General features: G+C 32.1%; 1 protein-coding gene and 1 long non-coding RNA gene across 2 annotated transcripts in view; one reads left to right on the top strand and one right to left on the bottom strand.

Annotated features, from left to right (window-relative positions):
* Positions 1-21,776, bottom strand: part of LOC127717892 (transient receptor potential cation channel subfamily M member 2-like) — a 50,948-nt gene that overhangs the window by 6,031 nt on the left and 23,141 nt on the right. Inside the window, exons 7-15 of the mRNA XM_052223750.1 lie at positions 21,280-21,373; positions 20,375-20,497; positions 17,653-17,752; positions 13,384-13,609; positions 11,814-12,041; positions 10,960-11,100; positions 8,193-8,438; positions 5,706-5,880; positions 3,161-3,317 (exon numbers count right to left, since the gene is read on the bottom strand). Coding sequence (XP_052079710.1) covers positions 3,161-3,317; positions 5,706-5,880; positions 8,193-8,438; positions 10,960-11,100; positions 11,814-12,041; positions 13,384-13,609; positions 17,653-17,752; positions 20,375-20,497; positions 21,280-21,373 — 1,490 coding nt within the window. The remainder of the gene's footprint in view (positions 1-3,160; positions 3,318-5,705; positions 5,881-8,192; positions 8,439-10,959; positions 11,101-11,813; positions 12,042-13,383; positions 13,610-17,652; positions 17,753-20,374; positions 20,498-21,279; positions 21,374-21,776) is intronic.
* The window catches only part of LOC127717900 (uncharacterized), a 221,339-nt gene continuing 213,196 nt past the window's right edge, over positions 13,634-21,776 (top strand). Inside the window, exon 1 of the long non-coding RNA XR_007989466.1 lies at positions 13,634-13,996. This is a non-coding gene — a long non-coding RNA (uncharacterized LOC127717900). The remainder of the gene's footprint in view (positions 13,997-21,776) is intronic.

Here is a 21,776-nt window from a genome sequence, read left to right as displayed (position 1 = left end):
TTATTTCCGCAATCTGTGTGTATGTGTATGTTGTAATATTAATGTACCAAATATGTCATATTAAATTTAGCTATATTGAGAAAATTTGATTACGGTGAATCAACAGATGTTCAGTAACATTGTCGAGCCATTTAGTATTTATACATATATGTATCAAAGTTTTACAATTACAACTGCTACATCTATTAAGGAAACTGAATAATTTTTTAACTTAAAGAAGAAGAGTATGAATAGTCCAATTATAAATGCTCTGTAAAGGATGCACCCGATTGTTGACGAAGAACGTAACGAGAGGCGGAAGTCGTCAAAGAGATATTCAAACTCACAAGTCGAAAATGAACTGATAATGCCAAGGCAAAAATAAAAGCATTGCTAATTCACTTACAGTCAGTTTGGTACTGTTTAGACATTTTGCTTGCAGTCAATTCAGTACTGTTTGGTAGTTTTTTTCAGACAATTCAGTATGTTGTTGATGTGTACAGGTTAATAACATCTACTGGATAGTCTTCACAGATCTCAATTGACTGCAAGCGAATTGTCGGAACAGTACTGAATTTACTACAGTGGATAAGTCTGAAAATTGACTGAAATAAATGATATAATAGTTAATTGTTCAGTTTTTAAAGAGTGTTTAAATCAAAATGACCGCGTTAGATCAAATTTGGTTAACCAGTGGTTGATGACGCAACTCCTATGCATGGAAGGGATTATGCATAGATGAATCCATTAAAACAGCAACCCACACTCTAAAAAAAATGTCCTTAGTTCAGCTATAGCTGTCGAATGAGTTGTTATTCATGCAATCTTCTTTGAACTGCTTCTCATTAATTTCGAATTGGATTCAATTCTGGACTAAGGACAGGTAATGACATGACAGCACATTTATTCTGCTTCAAAACATCTCGTGATGTTCTAGTAGTGTAATCACTTGTGTAGTCAATCTAGTTCTTGTGACGCACAAAGTGTTGAAAATCATGAATACGCAAAACGTGATTGATATAACGAGTAGTTGTTACACTATTTTCTCTTCCTTTGACAATGTTCTTGAAGACAACCTCTATTGATGATGGTCCATGTGTGCGCCTGTTTACATTCTTCTTCATCAAGCTGTCAGAGTAGGACTCTTTTTGGTAAATTGACAACCAACATTATAGGCACTAAATGCCTTGTTGTGCAGTAAAAGATGCGCCAGCTTTCTGCCGAAGGACGTAAAAGAGAGGCAGAAGATGCCCAAGGGTAATTCAAACTCATAAGTTTAAAAACAGACTGACAATGCAACGGCAAAAACATAAAACGACGTAAAGACAAAGAACAGTCTACAAAACACAACATAGAAAAATACAGACTTAGCAACACGCCCCCCACAAAATCGGGTGTTGCTCATGTAAGTACACATTTGGTGATTTTATCTTAATGCAGTAGTACACATTCGAGAACAATAGTTACTTATAGTATAGATAAGGACGTAAAAGAGAGGCAGAAGATGCCCAAGGGTAATTCAAACTCATAAGTTTAAAAACAGACTGACAATGCAACGGCAAAAACATAAAACGACGTAAAGACAAAGAACAGTCTACAAAACACAACATAGAAAAATACAGACTTAGCAACACGCCCCCCACAAAATCGGGTGTTGCTCATGTAAGTACACATTTGGTGATTTTATCTTAATGCAGTAGTACACATTCGAGAACAATAGTTACTTATAGTATAGATAAGGACGTAATTATTCTGAGTTGGCTTGTAACCATTGAGAGACCAATGCCTGTACTATGATAAATGATGTGTATCGAGCTGTATTGATACCACAAATGTTAAAAAAATGCAAACACAGTAAATGCATGCGTTTGCACAGACATGGGGTTATTGTTAAACATTCAGGCCTGAACTAGCCTGCTTCTGTTTTAGAGAGGTATGTATTGGTTTTCTATCGGTATCAAAATCATAAATAACGGTCAGCAAAGTGTCGATGTCTTCAATGTACTTGTATTGACACGAATAAATCGTGAATTTTAGTTTGAGTTCGTCGCCGAAGTTGGTGAGAAAGACTTTCGTACTTAAGAGGTTGCTCTACCACACTTCATCCATGCAGCAAATGTGTTTAAGTGTGATTGATAACACTAAGTTAATGTCAATTAACATTGATAAAAAACTAATAATCATGTAGAATAAAATCAATATTTGACACATTGTCAATTTATGAACAATGCGATGTTTCTTTTAAAGTTCAATATATATATATGTAATTCACCTACTTAAACATTTAACAAAGGTTAATATATAATATGATTTGAGGGCGCGAATCTAGATCTTTTTTTATAGAAGGCAACGTGCAATCATTTTTTGCTTAATATTGATCCTTTTTCAATAGATAAAGGAAGATGTGGTATGAGTGCCAATGAGACAACTCTCCATCCAAGTAACAATTTATAAAAGTAAACCATTATAGGTCAAGGTACGGCCTTCAACACGGAGCATTGGCTCACACAGCAAGCTATAAAGGGCCCCAAAAATTACTAGTGTAAAACCATTCAGACGGGAAAACCAACGGTCTAATCTATATAAAAACGAGAAACGAGAAACGAGAAACATGTATGAACTACATAAACAAACGACAACTACTGTACATCAGATTCCTGACTTAGGACAGGTGCAAACATTTGCAGCGGGATTAAACGTTTTAATGGTACCAAACCTTCTCCCTTTTCTGAAACAGTAGTATAAAATCACAACATAGAAAGACACACTATAAAATATCAATTGGAAGGCTTAACTCAATCAAAAAACGTAAATTAACACACAATGAACGAATAAATTTGATCTGTGATACCTGAATGCAATGCATAGTTATAAAAATTATAAGGGATCCTATATATATAGTCTATCAGACGCTGGACATATTCCCAATCTGTACTAGTAAAATTTGACCTATTTATAGAGAATAAAAAATCTCATCATAATGTTTAAAATATATCAAAAGTGTAAATAAAAGACGACCATTAGTTTATAATAAAATACCTGAAAAATGAAAATTACACTTTATAAATTTTGGTTTTGGAAGCTCTTTTACTAGGAACGCTCAAAACCGAACAGTTTATTAATTTCAATAAATGAATGTTACTCAGAATGTATTTAGTCACATATGATTTATTATACTTACATAAGCATTGCAATCAGAATATTGATCAGAATTATGTGTGTTATCACCATGTAGACACCTAGTACTACTGTATTAATCTGGTTAACTTCTGGACATCTTTCCATAGTCCCATTATGATAAAGTGTTGCATTATTCGTACATTTTGACGGATCTTTTCCTTAACAAATAAAATAATGCAGTATATTGATAGATATTAATAGACTTTTTCTAATGAATCATATTCCATGACGTTAATGCAATTCAAAAACCAATCCTCGGAATTCGGACTTGCGGATTCGAAAAAAAAAGAATGAATAATAGCACCAGTCGTGGACCTTTTAGAGATATTCAGTTTTTCCAACAAAATTTTGCGTAAACAGACAATTTGTTTCCTTTCCATAAGAAATCACAGTTTAATAAAGGATTTAGCAAGGTTGAACAAACACTTAAGCTAAATCCATGAAGCGTGTTAATAAGCTAAGAATTATAGGAGAGATATGCTTATATTGAGTTAATTCTTTTCAGAACGATAGGTCGTTTTTTGAAGATACAACCTGGACGAGACCAGGTTACAATAAAATGTGCTTGAATGCATTTAAAATCGACATGTGTAAGGTCTTATTTACCCGGATTAAAATGCAAACTACAGTGGGTTAAAGTATTTAATTAATTTGATAACACGTGTGTGATTTTAGCCAATTAGGGTTTTACTGTGCAATTTTTCACTTTAAATATTTTTTCAAAGTTTTGGGTAGAAAAACAATCCTTTCGTCCATTTATCTAATTGAAATACTGGTGCCATAAAACGTTTTAAACGCATATTTTAACTTTCGACACTAATTACGTTAAGTTCTGTGTATTTATCGATACAAATTGAGGGGAATTCTGGGATATAAAATTGATAATGCAAAGCTTTTCATTACATTAAAGAAACAAGTCAAATTTTATCACATTGATGTGTAGGATTACTGAATAAGAAAAGCATAACATCTTGTTGATACCAACCGTATTTGAACTCGTATTTCAACCTATGGATGTCCTTGTTCCGTGTTGCATGCTCATTGCGATTTTGTGCTCTCTTCGAAGCCAATCCATGATTTTTAATTCTTTTATATACTTTTACACTACCAAATTACCAAACGTTCTCATTTTCTGTGGGGGAACAGCTTCTTAATTTAATGGTGGGTAAATAGGGCTATACTATTATATTCTGATTCTCAAGTTTTGAAGAAAATTGTAATGCAAGGCAAACGGGAGAAAACCATTATTTTGAATACGTTCGTTTAGATTATTGAAAAATAATATGATGATCCGCAGTAAAAATATAATGAAACCGGAGAAAAAAACCTATTTACCCCTTTTATGAAGTTAATATAATAAACTTCTTACCAAGTGATTTTTTTTTATACAAATAATTTGTTTCTTGATTCGCGCAATTACAGTACAAATCATATTTCATCGGCCAATGATTTTTAGCGTATAATATATCTAGATTATTGAGTTTAATTCGTCTATTAATTGGGCCGTTGAGTGTGGATATACCTAAACATATAAAGAAGGAATATCCAACAAAATGTGATGCACATTTCTGCAAGTTTTATATAACTATAATAATAGTTGTAATAGTCATTTTTACCAATAATATGAAATCAAGCAGAGCTAGAAAAATCCAACCTTAAACTTGGTATACTTTGGATATACGTTTTATTATGTTATAAATCAAATATGAGCATTTGGGTCAAATCGGTGAACACGAATTTGACAGCTAATGCCCATTCAAGTGCATACCTAAAAGCAAAGGTGTTCACCACTTTTAAACATAGATTAACCAGAAGAATTTTTGAAATTCATAAACATAGCTTCTTCTGCAAAACAGTCTTAAACATTATAACCAAATAATGAATAAATGAGAGTATGTTTATTTTGAGATTTTGCTACTTAACTGAAACCAAGATTGCTGTCCCCATGGAACTCAGTTTAACATAGAACTTTACGACAAAGACATAGAAAAGGCTCAAAAACATCTGGTGGGTCACCATCATGTTTAAACTCACTGGAGAAAACACTGTGAAACATACTAACACTAATAAAACAATTACTATGCACTTTCGACATTAATGAAATCAAGGTTTAACACACTATTTTCATTGGAAAATGCCTAAATTAAGTCCGGAATGTGACAGTTGTTTTCCATTCGTTCCGTAGGTTGATGGTGTATAACGTTTGATTTTGTCAATTCTTATAGACTTTACCCTATTTGAATTTACCTTGGAGATCGTTATCTTTTTCACATTCTTTTCATCCACACTTGTAATTTTTTGAAATAAATCTTCAGTTTAGATATAAAAAGATAAATCGAATAGCCTCATATTAACTATTACCTTAGTAAATCATTTTATTTGTATATCGTTCTACAAATAGTTTTCCGATGAACAGGTAGATGTAACTTGTCACATTACGAATTTGCGTTATCAAGAACTTGATACGTAAATTATTTACTCGATCGACTTAACTTTAAGATGTTATCATTTAAGAACTCCCATAGTATTAAGTATATTCAAATTACCTTCCAATTGATCTAGAAACAGTTCTCCATACAACTGCCAGTATGGCATGTATATTATTTCCCTGAAAAGTTGAAGCCCTGGTGTAGAATTCGGGTACATCGTTGCTCGGTAAATGACACCGAAGCCAAATAAAAACACAGCAAATATCAAAAGAAAGAACACAATGTCGAACATCTAAAATAAATAGAATACTAAATAACACTTAATAAGATGTATGTATATATATCACGGCTAAGCTTTGTGACGAGGGGATTAGATGGTAAAATAATACTATAAACAATTAATAAAAAAAATATGCATATAAAAAGTGTCATACAACACCAATACTTAAAAATGTGAAAAGCAAATAAAAGTTTCAATATTTATTTCAGATATTCTTTATCAGTTTGATGTAAAACGCATGTGTATCAATCTATGCTGATTTTCCTTAATAAATCTTAAAACATTAAAAAATTAAAAACCAAACAATGCTGGTATAATTATAAAATCTCAAAGTTTCAGCAATATAAGTATGTGCAAAAGACGAGGCTGCGACTGTAAACATCTAAGATAGAATACACTTCCAGCAGCTTTGGTAAGCACTGCGCGATAGATTCCATTTGCTACCATTTTTTGATTTTCATATCAATTTCCAGGGTAATTCTCGCCTCCCTAGACCTATAATCAGTCGATTGATACATGCCTGAGTGTTACAGTGATATAAAAAATGTCGATTGAGAGAAAGGTCTTGCTTACATTCAAATATATGCTTATTTATGCGTTTATAAAAAGGGGTTGTTCTGACTCACCTGCATACTATATTTACACTGTAGGAGATACACAATGATTGTAGTCTTGCAAATTATATTGCAAAATAAGGTGTATTTCGTCCTAGGGAATTAAGTTCATTGTTAAAAGTTTTTGGTACGCATCATTTGCATCGAGTCAAACATCGTTTACACAGCCCTTGCAGGAGCCTGCTGACGAGGAGCCTAGTGGAGAGATAGTCTTTAAGATTTTTGGGAAAGCCAATACGGATGGCTCGGGGAAAATACATCTCCTCGCGTAGTCGAGTATTTAAACATCCTTGTTATTTTATTGTTGTTTTTAAACGGTACTGTTGAAGTTTAATCTTTAGCAAACCCTTGTCTCTTTTTTTTTTTTCATTTCCCAACACAAAGTAAATGTTTCTGCTGGGGACCTAAACGTCTCCGATGATAAAGTCAGCTCAAAAATCAATCCTTCGGTACTGACATCATTTAAACCAAACTTTATAACTATATTCTCCCTTGATAAATTGAGAAATGTTTCAAATAGTAAGATTCCAGCTACCTTAAATAAAATTCACCCGGAATATGGCTATTTGTTTGTCTGTTAAGTTAATATAATTCCACTTGTATTCAGGTATTTGGATATCGTTAGCTTTCAAATTGTCGAGTTTTAGAGATCCTTGATTTACATGATGTAGTGAATCTAAAATAGTGTTTGAGACGCACGAAATTTATAGTGTTTTTTTTTCATTGTTCATATCTTAATCTTCCAAGTTTGGAAACTTGTAAAAGATTGATATTGACGAAGGTCTTTGGTTATGCCGAAATATATGTGTTTACAATTGTGTGTCCTCTTTTATCAGTATTCTTGTACAAATTTGTATACTATATAAATAAATATATATATATATATATGTACGTCTAAAAATTATACATTTGTTTTACACTTTTAAGGTGTATGTAGAATTCATTCATTTTGTGCAGTATCGTTTTTTTTCATAACGATCTACCACTATCGTAAAAAGATCATTGATTAATATCTAGATGCACTTGTTTACTTATATATTTCATCAGATATTGTGCGGTATTATAGAGGGTCTCTTAACACAAACAGTATAAATTTAGTTACACCGGTTACGCATTTTGACAGTCAATACATCTGCAGTGATGTTGAAGAATAAAATATTGAAAAATTAAAACCTCGAAAAAAAAAACGGATTGCATAAGCATGATAAATGTCTAAAACAGATTCAATTTGAAATACAAAGTGACCTTTTCATTTGTTGGTATACGGAATATACGTGATTAAATTCTAGAAATAAATTTGATCTTTATTTTTGTGATGGAATGTAAAGCGCAGAATTATTAATGTTTTAACTGCATATGACAAATTATGCTTTTTGGTTTTGTTTTCGGTCAACCGCAGAATTGTTAATGTTTTAACTGCATATGACAAATAATGATTTAGGGTTTGTTTTCGGTCAACATATAAGAGTTCACTAATTTTAGAACATCAACAAAGATTTGTTGCAGCATTGAATAAAAAGGGCAACGTGTATGCTATAAATAAAAATTGTCATTATTCATTTTCTTTTGGTATTTCGTATCATTATGTTACATTAATTGATACTTTTCTCATATTTATTTCAAGCAGAGTTTTGGCAAAAAAAAATATAATATGACATTGCTGCAGACTTGATTCCATTTATATTTTGATTATATATCAACGTAACTTACCATTCTTCCAATCATGATAACTTTTGGTCCAATGTATTTAGAAACAAGAAAAAACTGCATGCTGTTGATAATGAATATCCCCAATGTTATTGCATATGCCATTCGTGCATGATAGAAATTCTCAGCTGATAAGGTAAATCGAAGGATTACGGAAGTAGTAAACATACTGTACATTACTATTTCCAAAAGCGTCCACAAACTGAACCAGTTCATTAAATTCAATGACACTCGCTTGATCACAAAAGCCTGAAAATGAATTGATTTAAATGAGGAAAGGAAACGTTGGATTTTTATTATTGAAATTACAACATGAACAAATGTATGAAGTCCTCAACAATAGCCAAGTATCATCGCCCTTTATTGACGACTATTGATCAATCTAACAGAGAAAATGAAAAATAATTAATATGTAAGTACATAATAAAACTAGTATGTACGCAAACACATTCAAGACTAAGTGGCAGTAACAGTTTAACATATATATGTTGTAGTTCGAGACAGCTTCAATGAGTTAGGATTTTACTAATATACTTTATGAGACTGCATGTTAGTTGAACTATTTATGTCAGTATTTTATGTTGTAAGTATTTGAAACATCAATTAACCAAACTTAGTAACAGGATAATTTTTGTTTCAAACTTTGGTCTTTAATTTTAACGTGTGGAAAACCATAGAGTGAATCAAAAAGACAAGAAGACAAATAACAGTATAAAATACACAACCTCGTCATAGGGTGTCTTTCTGGTATATGTGTATGTTCCTATTGTCCTTGCAACACTATCGTCTTATGTTCCTCGACTGTTAGATCATCCATTGAGACTTATCACCGAATTTCATCTTAATATGTGAACTTGACAGGTGACACATGTGCAGGATCTGCTTCTCCTCCTGAGCACATGAGAACAGCCCCGGTGATAGCGGTTAGTGTTGCTCAGTTTTAAAATTTCTATATAGTGTTTCAAAGAATGTTGTTTGTCTGGATGTCGTTTTTTTGGTTCTGTCGGTTTCTCTTCGACGTACGAGTTTTGGTTTTCCTTGTGGTATTTTCTGCCTCTTATTTGTGTTGCTGATGTAAGAATTACATCATGTCGAACTTTGAAATGTCTAATAAATTTTTTCCCAACTGTTTCGACTTTCGGAGATATGTTGGAGAGCTTAAAATAATGTATAAATATGTTATTATTGTTTAAGACTTCATGTTGACCCGTACTCGTTTGCTGTTTTGTAATGTTGGGTTGATTTCACATGTATATTTACTTCACCGATCCTTTCATATTCCCAGAAAACTAGATATTGAGAAAAACTATACCACACCGATTGTGAAATGTGATGCACCAGAATGGCAAGTGGTTATAACAAATAACATGGTGCTCATTTCAAGAACAAACAAGTGATAAGTCACATGTGGTTGTCAAATAAGTAAGAGTATAATTGTTGTAAGAGCCACTAATATATCATTGAAACATGACAGCTAACACAAATCAAGAAATATTAATAAATACTAATTTGGTGTTTCTGAATAAAAATCGAGCGTTTACAATTAGAAAAATTAAGACATATCTTGCAAAAAAGTTAATATCGCTGTTTATTTTATTCGCCTATTTTAGGTGTATATCAGGATAAGAAACAGGTCTAAGGTACCTCTCATATACATCAATTGATTTCTATTTCCTATGATGATTTCATTAATAAAGGATTGCTGCTCACAAGGAATCTATTAAACTAAGAGTTCCAAATGGCGAAGTTGCAATCACCCCTTCGTAAATTTTACGGACGTTATCACGAGTTGGTTGACCGTTATGGCATATTTGTTTCACAAATGACCACGAATATGTTCCTATTCTCGTAACTACAATCCCGTCCCTTTTTTTCTTTTCCCCATTTTGTATTGTCATGAGCAACATGACGGGTATCACATGTGGAGCCGGATCTGCTTACCCTTCTGGAGCACCTGAGATCAACTCCAGTTTTTATCTGGGGTTCGCGTTGCTCAGTTTTTAGTTTTCTATGTTGTATTTTGTGTACTGCTGTTTGTCTGTTTTTCTTTTTCGATTTTTGCCATGTCGTTGTCAGTTTATTTATGACTTATAAGTTTGAATATCCGTTTGGTATCTTTGGACTTCCTGTGAAGTTCAAAGAAATAATTGCAATCAACATAATCATTAAACTTGGAATTATTTAGAGAAAGAGAAAGGATAGTATTTCTAAAGTGGAACATTAAGTCAAAGCTTCATATCAGTATATCCCTGTTCCAAAGTGATTTGCATATTTTCCGTTCCTACGATATTCTACATTTTGTTTGGCGAAAAAAAAAATACATCTTTCAATTCCTATTAGTATACATCAATATTTTGTCAAATAAGTAAATCAGCAGGACAAAATAAACACCATAATGTACCTTCTCCTAGTATTACGTGTTCATTATTTCGAATAAACATGTAATAATTTCATTAAAATGTTTATGGACAGTAATTATTTAAGGACTGACTGAAAGTGATTTGTTGACAGCTTGAATATTTGATAGCCTTTATGTACTTGTATGTGATGGTACAATATTTTCGGATTATATTTCCAACAAGATTCCAACCTCATAACATACACATCATACGAACTTTATAAAAGTATTTATAGATCCTTTGGTTTTCAATTTTTTTGGTTTGAGGGCTCTTGATAAAGGTTAACCCCCAAAAGTTCTCTGACGTACAAAATATATAACGTGTTATTTCATTATTGAAATCAAATAGATATTCAAACTTTTTCATATTACCTTTCTAATTTCCTCAGTCAATCTTGATGCTGCCAATGCATAAACAAAATACTCTTTAACTGATGGAGTTTTCTCAGACATTGGATACAAATCCGTCAGTACAAACAAGCAGAATATCACCACCATTGACATATACGTTAACTATTTTGAATAAAAGTAATTACTTGTCAATGACACAAAAAACAGTTTTTTAATTGATGTCAGATACTTTAACAAATGTTACACATGTAAGTGATGACTCATTAGAAGCGTCAGTAATATACCTGTAACGTATGATGTATACATATAATCATGATAATAATAAACTTGCATTTAAAGACCTAATGTCGACTATAGTAACTTCCTCATGAGAGCACAATTACTGCCACAACAAATATTATAAGGTTTAAATCTATCCCTATAAAGTTTGAAACTCTACACCACAATCTTGGTCAGTACTTAAATGTACACGGTCCACCATTGTCAGCAACAAATTTCTCTATGTGCCTCGTATTTTTCGTAAGGCTGTTTCATAATTCAAAATAATTAATAAAACAGATTTCGCAATTAAATTAAATACTCTAACCCTTCAAAACGACCAGTTATCACACCTTATTTGATATTATATGCTGAATTCTAAGACATTTTTATCAAATACTTGTTATTTTATAGTTAGTATCCATGTTTGCTTTTGATTTCTACAGATATATGTCTTATAAGAACCGATTGATGTGTTTTGGTTTTGTAATATTTAGTAGTTTACTCATTGCCTTATACTTTGAATCTATTTCCTTTTTAGATATTCATATATTTAATTGATTTTGCTTGTTAATTATAGAAAAAGCAATTGAATGGCATATTTTCATTAAACTTACAACGTAAAAAATAAATTTGATTGAAGGTGAGTCGTAGAAGTAATAAATTTTTCTCATCCAGTTCGTCAAGTTAACTGCAGATTGTAAAAATAACCCATTTGGGATTGCTTCCTGTTCCAATCTATTCAATAATCCCGATGGACTAAATTTATTTTCTGTTCTCTCAACAGTGTTGTCTATATTCACTATTTGCATAATCAAAATCGGGATGAAAGCAGCAGCAATTGCCTATGTAAAAGAAAACATAAACTTGTCTTATAACTCAATTACGAACCAACATATAGTGTTTTTACGAATAAAAAAAAAGTTAAATATGTATAAACATATTCAGATAAATCTGCAACAAATGTTGTATCCAAGCATTTGAAAATGTAAACTAAGCCGAGAAAATACACGTACACAAACAGAAGTTTTGCACACGAGTCGATTCATTTCATGAAAAAACACTTCCATCCTAATTCAAAAGTGTAATTTGCAATGCGTATGTTTTGCATACGACTCTCACATATTTTCCTTATCTGAAAAATCGACGTTTTGAATTACATTTTGCAACGAATGCTACTAATACACATTAAACATAGTGTTTTGCATACGACTCTCACATATTTTCCTTATCTAAAAAATCGACGTTTTAAATTACATTTTTCAACGATTGCTACTAATACACATTAAACATAGTGTTTATTGGATAAGTGAAACAAGCTACTCTATTTACATGTATAGAAAAGACAGTGTTACAACCGAAAGTTGAGTTAATGTTACCTATGAATACAATCGAACAAAGAAAATGTACAAAAATAATTATGTATACAAACTTCCTGAAGTTAGTTATAACGATTGTTACCGAAGATCTAATTAATGTAATGCATAGGAAAGGTAGCAACCAACAACATCGCTTAGTTGAAACGACTACATTAACCACCAACGCCCGATTCCACCCCCCCCCCCCCCCCCCAAAAAAAAATAAATTGATATACAAATACATATGTAGATACCAATAATTAGAAAAACACATGGTCAGGATAACTTGATTTTGTATAGTCATTGCAAGTGCTGGGTTCTACCAATTTGACTATTCAGACAATATGTCGTAACGCTAAAACACACAACAAAACACCATTTAAATGCAACAACATGAAGACTACTGACCGGAAGCATGCAATAAAAAACGGGACAAGATTTAGACGCTAGCTGATGTAGCATCACCTTCTTGGTTGATACGGTCGACTAAGAAAGCAATGAGAGAACATGCGATATCCCAAAAGTGTTTTTAAATTTAAAATCTAAGAACAAGCAAAAACCATCATAGCACTTGATGTTGAAACTTTTTTATTAAGGGAATTCTTTCAAAAAATTGACTTTTATCTTAATCTTTATATATTGCTTCAGTGATCATTGATTTACATATTAGGTACGAGTCGGAACATCATTCAATTAAAAGAAAATGGTAATGAAAATATTGCAAAAATAAATAGATAGATGGAAAGACGGATAATTGAAAGAGAGAGAGAGAGAGAGGGGGTAAATAGCTAGATACGTAGATGTTTGTATTTTGAGGCTATGTTTTTACCTTACAGTTCGAGGTATCACTTAAAATACGACCTTTCCAAATCTTATTCAGCTGCGTTTGACATGCAGCATGTCCCATAAATTTCATCAATGTAAACTTTTCCGTTATCTCAAAAATTGTCGTATAATTAAATCTTTCCACTTCTGTCACTAAAAGTTTCCGAGCCTGCTTTTTATCCATCCAATAAAATTCTGTCATCACACTGTAGGCAAGGTCTTCATAATATCTAAAGAAAAACGTCATTACGATTCTTACAAGAACATTATGATACTGATCAAATATAGCATACTGATCAAGAAAAAAATGTAAAAGGAAATACTTTTAAAATTAATCAAAACACTGTATTTCAGTGATGTTGTCGGTTGCTGTCTGCCTTTTTCATCGTTCCTTTATCCTTTTATTTCTACATTTCATCGATTCAACAAATGGAAATGTGGTCATCAGTATTTATGGTTTTGTGAAAAATATTTTGGTTTTTTTATCTGTGTTATTGATAAATTAATTTCCTTTGTCAAATCAAAAACAGCTTCCTTCACTAGAAGCGTATTCAAAATTGTCGCTTCAGCTATAAATTCCTGATTTTTTTTTTTTTTTTTTTTTTTTTTTTTTTTATGTGCAAATTACCTAATTTGTCTACATAGCTAGAATATTTTACCTAAACGTTATTCCGAAAGTGTGGGATATAAAAATGACAGGCAACAATCGTACTCAACTTGAAAAAAAAACACATTTCTTTCCTCTCATCTGTCTAATCTTTTTTTTTCAGCAGTGAAGTTCTCCGACATAAGACAATTTAAGATGCCAGATATATCAATAACAACTTTACAAAAATTCAGAACAACTAGAACAAACGAGTCAGCCTCAATTTGTGTTTCCCTAATTAAGATCTATGGCTTGATTCCTATTGATGTTGTCTTCTATTATTGTCTGATGATTAGTTTTGAAACGCGTGATTCGCTTTTCCTTACTATCGGTTCTCCGTTGAAAAAGTAATAATTTATCAAATTACTTTTTCTTTTAAATTGTTCGTTAGATTCTATCTATGTAGTAGGAAAACATTCGGTGACATCTTACACGATCTGTCACTCTTTTGAACATTTGACATAAGTGGTTTGTTAGTACAACTTGTAAATCAAGACATTCACAGTCTCGATGTGAGGTTTTTTTGTTTGATAGCTGCAACATATGACGTCAGGGACAATAAGTAAATTTTGATATATTCCTGTTATATCTGATACCGTTCCAGTTATCGATAAAACAAAATCAAATTATTGTTAGGACATGACGCAACTTCAGCTAATTTTGTATGTTGGATATTATCAAATTGCATAGAAGCTATCTCTGACAAAGAGAGTAACCTTTAAAATAGAAAGTCAGTATGATCCTTTCATTTTAACAACGAATTTTTACTCTAGATACATTCTGAATTTAATGAAAGCATCTGCTAATCTTTAGTTAAGTTCATTTACAATAACTCATCAGTAAATCAGAATTCGAAGAATAAAAATAAATTAAAATTGGTCACTAAAATGTCGTGTAAAATTAAAATAGTTATACTTAACTATAGTTGCCACAAATACAATTTAAAAAAAGATAAAAAATAAAAATATTATATATTCATCAATATAACTAGCCCCCTCTCATGGCTAACTCCGCCTTGGCAAACTACTTGCATATTCAAACAATAATCTCTATGAATTTGATGTATGATCTGTAAGTCGAAGGAATAGCTAGTTCCCAGCCTTGATACCCTTATATTTAGTTCAGTATGAGTATAAATATATAATCTCTAATTGATTTAATCTTGAAAAGGTTTTTTTTATCCTCGGTCCTATATTTTCTCCTTTGAATTGATTTGGATATTAGTTTTTGATGAAGTTTGATGAAGGCCATTATTGCATAGTATTATAATACTTGTTATTATTGTCATCATTCTGATTAGTATTATTAGTGATATTATCTAGTATCTATATGTATGAAGAAGTCAAAAAGATAGCATGGGCTTGACATGTATTCATCTATAACTATTCTGTTTTTCACATATCGGCCGTGGATGCATGTAAACTAAGTGAGCGTTGCGTTGTTCGATATGTTATATCCAACCAGTGGCCATTAGGGTTGTGTCGATGTTTTTATTCCATAAGTCAATAGTTTTATTGGATGGTACTCACCAATCAAGTACGTTGTTTGAAACAAAAAACACTGATGCGTACAACTTCTACATTTAATTGTATATTATTCGTTCTCATCGAATATATACATTTACCTTTATCACAGTTTGCCCTTTAGTTTAACAATTTCTCAACCAACAAAATACAGATGGGTACACTCATAACTTCTACAAAAGTTAACTTAGAGCAGACTTTCGACTGCTTTCCAAAAGAAGACATTTTAAGCAGACAAGAAAGTTAACTTCATTGTTGGCATACTAGACCTAGGGATGCTATTTTAAGGACTGTCGCAGACCTATTGACAAGTCTATTTGCTCCAGACCAGATCTATATACAGGTCTGCTTTTGACCGGTTCTGAGAATAGGTCAGCTCCTCACCAGACCTAAGAACAGGTCTGCTTTTGACAGATTGTCTGGTTTTACACATTTCAATTCAGACCTGACCTTTGATTATATAAACAATATTCGTATTGCTCTATTTTTCAGTAGAGCAAAATTATATGCTCTTTACGCCGAGACTCTTTATATAAACACATTTATTCTTATATAAATAAAATATTGGTTATAACATTTCGCTTTTTTACCGACATATGCATACATGTACCTGCCGGTATCATAAAAGAAGGAAAGATTCGAATGCGGATAAGAAGGTCATTCAACGCATTGGAAAAATGAATTTATACGATCAAGGTATTGGGATATAACAACAATGTTTTAGTTGCTTCGTTCTCTATTTTTAACAGTCTCTTCTTAATATATTTTTATGCATTACATGGATTATTCATCATACACTGTCATAATTCGCTTTGTTTTTCTTGGGTATGCGATTATATTTTCGACGGAATGTTCAAACAATTTTTTTTTAATTACTGATTTTTAGTGGCGGTTTAGTATTTAGAATAAACGGAGGAAGTGCTGGCACACTAACTTGTTGCGGAATAAAATTTGTAGTCATTGTGTACTAATATCGTGATCATTTGTATTCTACAATCCATCCTGGGTTTATAAATTTACTGTATGAAGTGGCTTTATAATTGGCATACTACAGTACAAATATTGTCAGTTTTAACTAATTGCAGGCAAACATTTTTGATATACAAACCGTCCTGAGATATGACTTGTATGGAAAGTGCCTGTTTAGTATTTTGAATAAAAAGAGGTAATACTGGCATTTTCAACTGATTTCAGGAAATACAATTGTTGTCATTGTGTACCAATACTTCTGTCATTTGAAGTTTTTTTATTCATCCTGAGTTTACACTTTTACTGATTTGTGATATAGCTTTATACTTTTCATAATAAATTATTAATATTATTGTCAGTTTTGGTTAATGCGGGCAAATGGTTTTGTTTTATAGACCCTATTCAGATTCGACTACTGATTTAGTGACTGTTCTGTATTTCCAATAAACAGATGAAATGCTGGCACTCTAAATTGAAGTGGAATAATTTTTTTGAGTCTTTGTGTACCAATATTGCTGTCATTTGTATTCTACAATCTATCATGAGTTATAAAATTTACTGATTTATGAGGACGTCGTATAATTTTTATTATAAAGTGCACATATGTTCATTTGGGTTGATGCAGTCAAGCATTTTTGTGATACAAATCAGCCTGAGATATGACAACTTCTGACTTTTACTGAAGGTGTAGTATTTGAATAAAAGGAATAAATGCTGACACTCTTAAGTTGATGTTACATGAATTGTTTAGGCATTATGTTTTACAAACCATCCTGAGATATGACATGATGAAAACTACTGACATGACTGATTTTTAGTGACTGTTTAGTATTTGATATAAAGGGGGAAGTGCTGGCTCTCTACATTGATTTGGCAAAAAAAAAAATGCTTAGCCATTGTGTACCACTGTTGTTGTCATTTGTATTATACAATCCATCCTGAGGTCACAATTGCTTTTCGTCAGGATTTTTTTCATTTCGGCATTTACGCAATCAGAATTGTTTTTGAAGTTGGAATATATTTGATATTTGTTGGCTGTTTGTATTGTTTTTCAATGACGTTTATTCCACAAATCCTCCTTCTATGCATGAATTAAGTGTTTACCTAGTTAACTGGCAAGTTAATTATGGCTTACCTAGAGCTTTCCATTAAAGCTACCTGTTTATCCATGTATGCTTCTGAGCTGGAATTTTCAGCAAGCTTTTTAGCAAGGGCACTTGCATATAATGCAGAACCTAAACGGAATGTGTATAAAACTGTACAGTGACACCATGAATCAGCTTGAATTGTAAAAAAAAGCTGTCAAATCACAAAATTTATAATGCAAACGAATAAGACTATATTGTCTTAAAGTGTCCTATAGAGAAAGAAAGTTAAACAAATTATATGCAAAGAATTGAGGTTTGATAATTACAGTTAAAAATATCTCATGCACTCATTATCATTATTTGCCGACAATGTTATACTGTTGCTTTAACAGTCAAACAATTGTCACTTTTTTGTTAATATAAGAATAAGAAGATGTGGTATAATTGACAATGAGACAACTCACCACCAGAGACCAAATAACATAGACGTTAACAACTATAAGTCACCGTATATTCTTTTCACTATTTAAATGATTATGGTTCCTATCATGCCTGTAGATCATCTGAGTATCAACAACTTTCATAACAGCAGTTTCATCTTGATTTCAACAGTTACATATTTCATTTGCATCTCCCAGAGATAAAGCATAGAACATTTTGTTTTACGAGAAATAAAACTAATGTATACGTAGCAACTTCACGCATATCATCTGCTTTAAAATACCGTAATATCTACCATGAATTCAACCGCCATAATTCAACAGTCCCTTTATAAATTGAGCACTCTCCATTTTTTGTGAAAAAAAGCAGGGCTTTGCAGCCAGATTAATCAATAGAAATGTACATGGCTATCTACAAATATCCCTATGCCAGCCAGAAAATGACAGGCCTGTTCCATTTAACGTCAAATTGTTAAATTCTGTCATCGGTGAATAGAAGAGTTTTGCACTTTGGATTTCCTAAGAACATGACTTGAAAAATCTCAAAGCATTATAAATAATTTTATATAATCTAAACCTTATTGCGGTGTTGAATATGTTCGACAAACAGGACGTGATTTTTTTTTTCAAAAGAAAACAAGAACATCTAACCATTTTCCGCAGATATTAGAATTAACCTATAGGAAAACAACATCAATTTCATGAAATTACAAACACTTCAAGCCGTTTAGACACAACCAGTAGAAATCAAATACACATTTTAAGAATTCCAGCAAAGATAGGTCTTGTATAAAATGACTAAAGACAACCTACCACAGGAAGATAAATGACAATATTATGAGCGAATGGTATCTACAACACTCTTAACCGATATAATGAATATTGTTGATTACGGACAACGTAATAAAAACATTGTATCAACTGCAATGAACGAACAAAAAGATCAAAAACTGTTACACTTAAGTATTAATGATATATTATCTGCATATAGAAAAATATGCGACAATGGTTATGCGTATTATGTGTGAAATACCGCTTAGTAATCACATTATGTTTTCTAAAAGTTTAATTCAATTCGTTTTCAGTCAGCCCTATTATTTCATTCGTATCGTTATCATTTTGTGTCAAAATCGGCTGTCTTGTCATAAAGACCATTACAGGTATTTGTCCTAAAATTTAAAAACAAAAGTTCAACAGATCGGATCTACAGGTATTGACTCTATTAACTTTAAATCCAGTACATTTAATAACTATATCGTTTTAAACTGTATATCTCCCATTTGGGTAACAAAGAGCTACCTTTGATTTCGTTAACGTACACAACCCAGTAGTAGTGTATTTAAGAAATCGAACAAATTTCAGTCAGGTTATTCAAGATACTTGTTCAGCTTACATGTATTCACAAATTTGGCGTGAACAGGAATATTCATTTTGTGCGTCAAAAGCACTTTTATGGATTTACCTTCGTCAGGCGGGCTCATTCCCAAACATTTCAAAGCCAGGGATGAATAAGATAAAACACAAATAAATAACCAAAAGGGGCATACAGATAGTCAATTCATCAATGGTCAACCTTGTTTGAGGGAGTTGGAACCTTAGTTTTTTTTCTGATTTCTTAATTTATCAATAGAGAATATACGAACAGTTTGTTATAAGTCATGTCATATGTACTGACTGATATTTAAGTCTTTGAAAGAAATGTCTTTTTAGAAGTTGAACAAGCTTTCTGTAACTGTGAAAGATCTTATATAAGCACTTTGTGTCTTTTGCCGTTTTGTTAGTTTTAATCGTTTGTATTATGTTGTTCTTTCCAACACTTTCCAAGGTCAGGAAATGATTAACCATTCATCAACATGTTTAACCTCGAAACAGTACATGCATTTGTTGTCCTGTCTAGTAGCAGAAGTCTGTTATTCAGTGTTGTCGGTGGTTGCTGTCTGTCATATTGATTTCTTCCTCGTTTTATGTTTTAACAGAAGTCAGCTGGCCGCTGATTTTTTTCACTTTAATTGTTGCACATGATGTTATACCGGGGCTTTTAAAACATAATATACAGTATGGTTAATCATCATGTACGGAGACCTTACGGTGAGCAATTGTCGTTTCCATGTTCATCTTTTAGTAAATTGCAGTTACTGTGATTTTGACAATCTTAACACATGTCCTGTGTCTACATGTATTTAGCAGTTATTCTTTCAAAGTCGAAAACAATCGAACAACACTTAGCTTTAAAATGTTAAGATTAACACATAAATGTCAAGGTATCAATCTTTACTTGTGTGTGTTACAGACTGGTATATCTTCTTTTGAATAAAAGTCATAAACTTACAAATATAATCTCTGTCCGCTCTCTTCCAAAACAGCATTGCCAAGTCCCTCCAGTCCACAAGTACTGCCCAAATAAAAAAGTGCTTGAAAATATCTTTTTCCGGTATCCTGTTTTTTGTACAATCTGCAATATATCATCATCATCTATGGAACGACATTATTATCTGATTATGTCAATTTTCATTATATGATGTGCATTTGCTATTATATGATGTGATGTTACATTTATATGATGTGCACGTTTCTTTAGGTGATGTGGAAGCACCTTTATATGGTGTCCGGTTGACATTATATGATGTGCAAATATCCTTATGTGATCTGCAAATATCCTAATATGATGTGCAAATACACTTATATCATGTGCATAGATCATTAAATGATGTGCGCATATACATATATGATGTGCAAATATACGTATTTGATGTGCATTTTCCCTTATATTATGTGCATACATCTTTATATGATGTGGTTATGTCATTATATTATGTGCTTTTAACATTACACGATGTGCTTCGGTTTACTTCATTATATGATGTAAAAACGTCCTTATAGGATGTGCTTTCGTCGTTGTGATGGTCAATAAACATGATTACGATTAGAACGATTACTATATAGTGTGTACGTACATGAGCAACACGATGTGGAGCAGGATCTGCTTACCTTGCAGGAGCACCTGAAATCACCCCTGGTTTTTGGTGGGGTTCGTGTTGCTCAGTTTTCAGTTTTCCATGTTCCGTTGTGTATACTGTTGTTTGTCTTTTGGTCTTTATCTTTTTAAGCCATGGCCTTGTCATTTTATTTTTCGACTGATGGCTTTTAATGTTCCTCTGGTATCTCTATATCGTCCAGTTACTGTTAACATATAACTCGTAAAACAATATATTTTATTTTACTATACTACATTACCTTCCATAAAAGGCTTCAAATCTTTGATTCCGATTATCTTTATCACAGCTTCATTAATCTTTCTCACAATGTGGTTTTCTTTAGATATGTCTTGCTTAAATATAATTAAAACAGATTATTATACAGAAGCTATCTTAGATATTGCAGACATTACTAGTACCGATGGAAAGTAAACAAAACTGCACTTCTTAAGTTGCAGACTTTTGGAGTTTAGTGTGACGTCCATTTTCACTGAACCAGTACACAATTTTATTTAGGGGCCAGCTGCGGGATTTTCTCGCTGCGTTGAAGACCCATTGGTGGCCTTCGGCTGTTATCTGCTCTTTGGTCGGGTTGTTGTCTCTTAGACATACTCCCAATTTCCATTCTCAATTTTATTGTTCCTATAGTTTAATTACTCACAGTTAATGGCCAAATTTTAAAAAGATTCACCATTAAATTAGTATACACAAAAACACTAGCTGTTATCTTGTTGACATATTTGCGTTAAATAAACC

This window comes from Mytilus californianus, unplaced genomic scaffold (genome assembly GCF_021869535.1).
Source record: "Mytilus californianus isolate M0D057914Y unplaced genomic scaffold, xbMytCali1.0.p SCAF_10, whole genome shotgun sequence".
Taxonomy (NCBI): Eukaryota; Metazoa; Mollusca; class Bivalvia; order Mytilida; family Mytilidae; genus Mytilus; species Mytilus californianus.
This window is presented reverse-complemented; position numbering and strand designations above follow the sequence as displayed.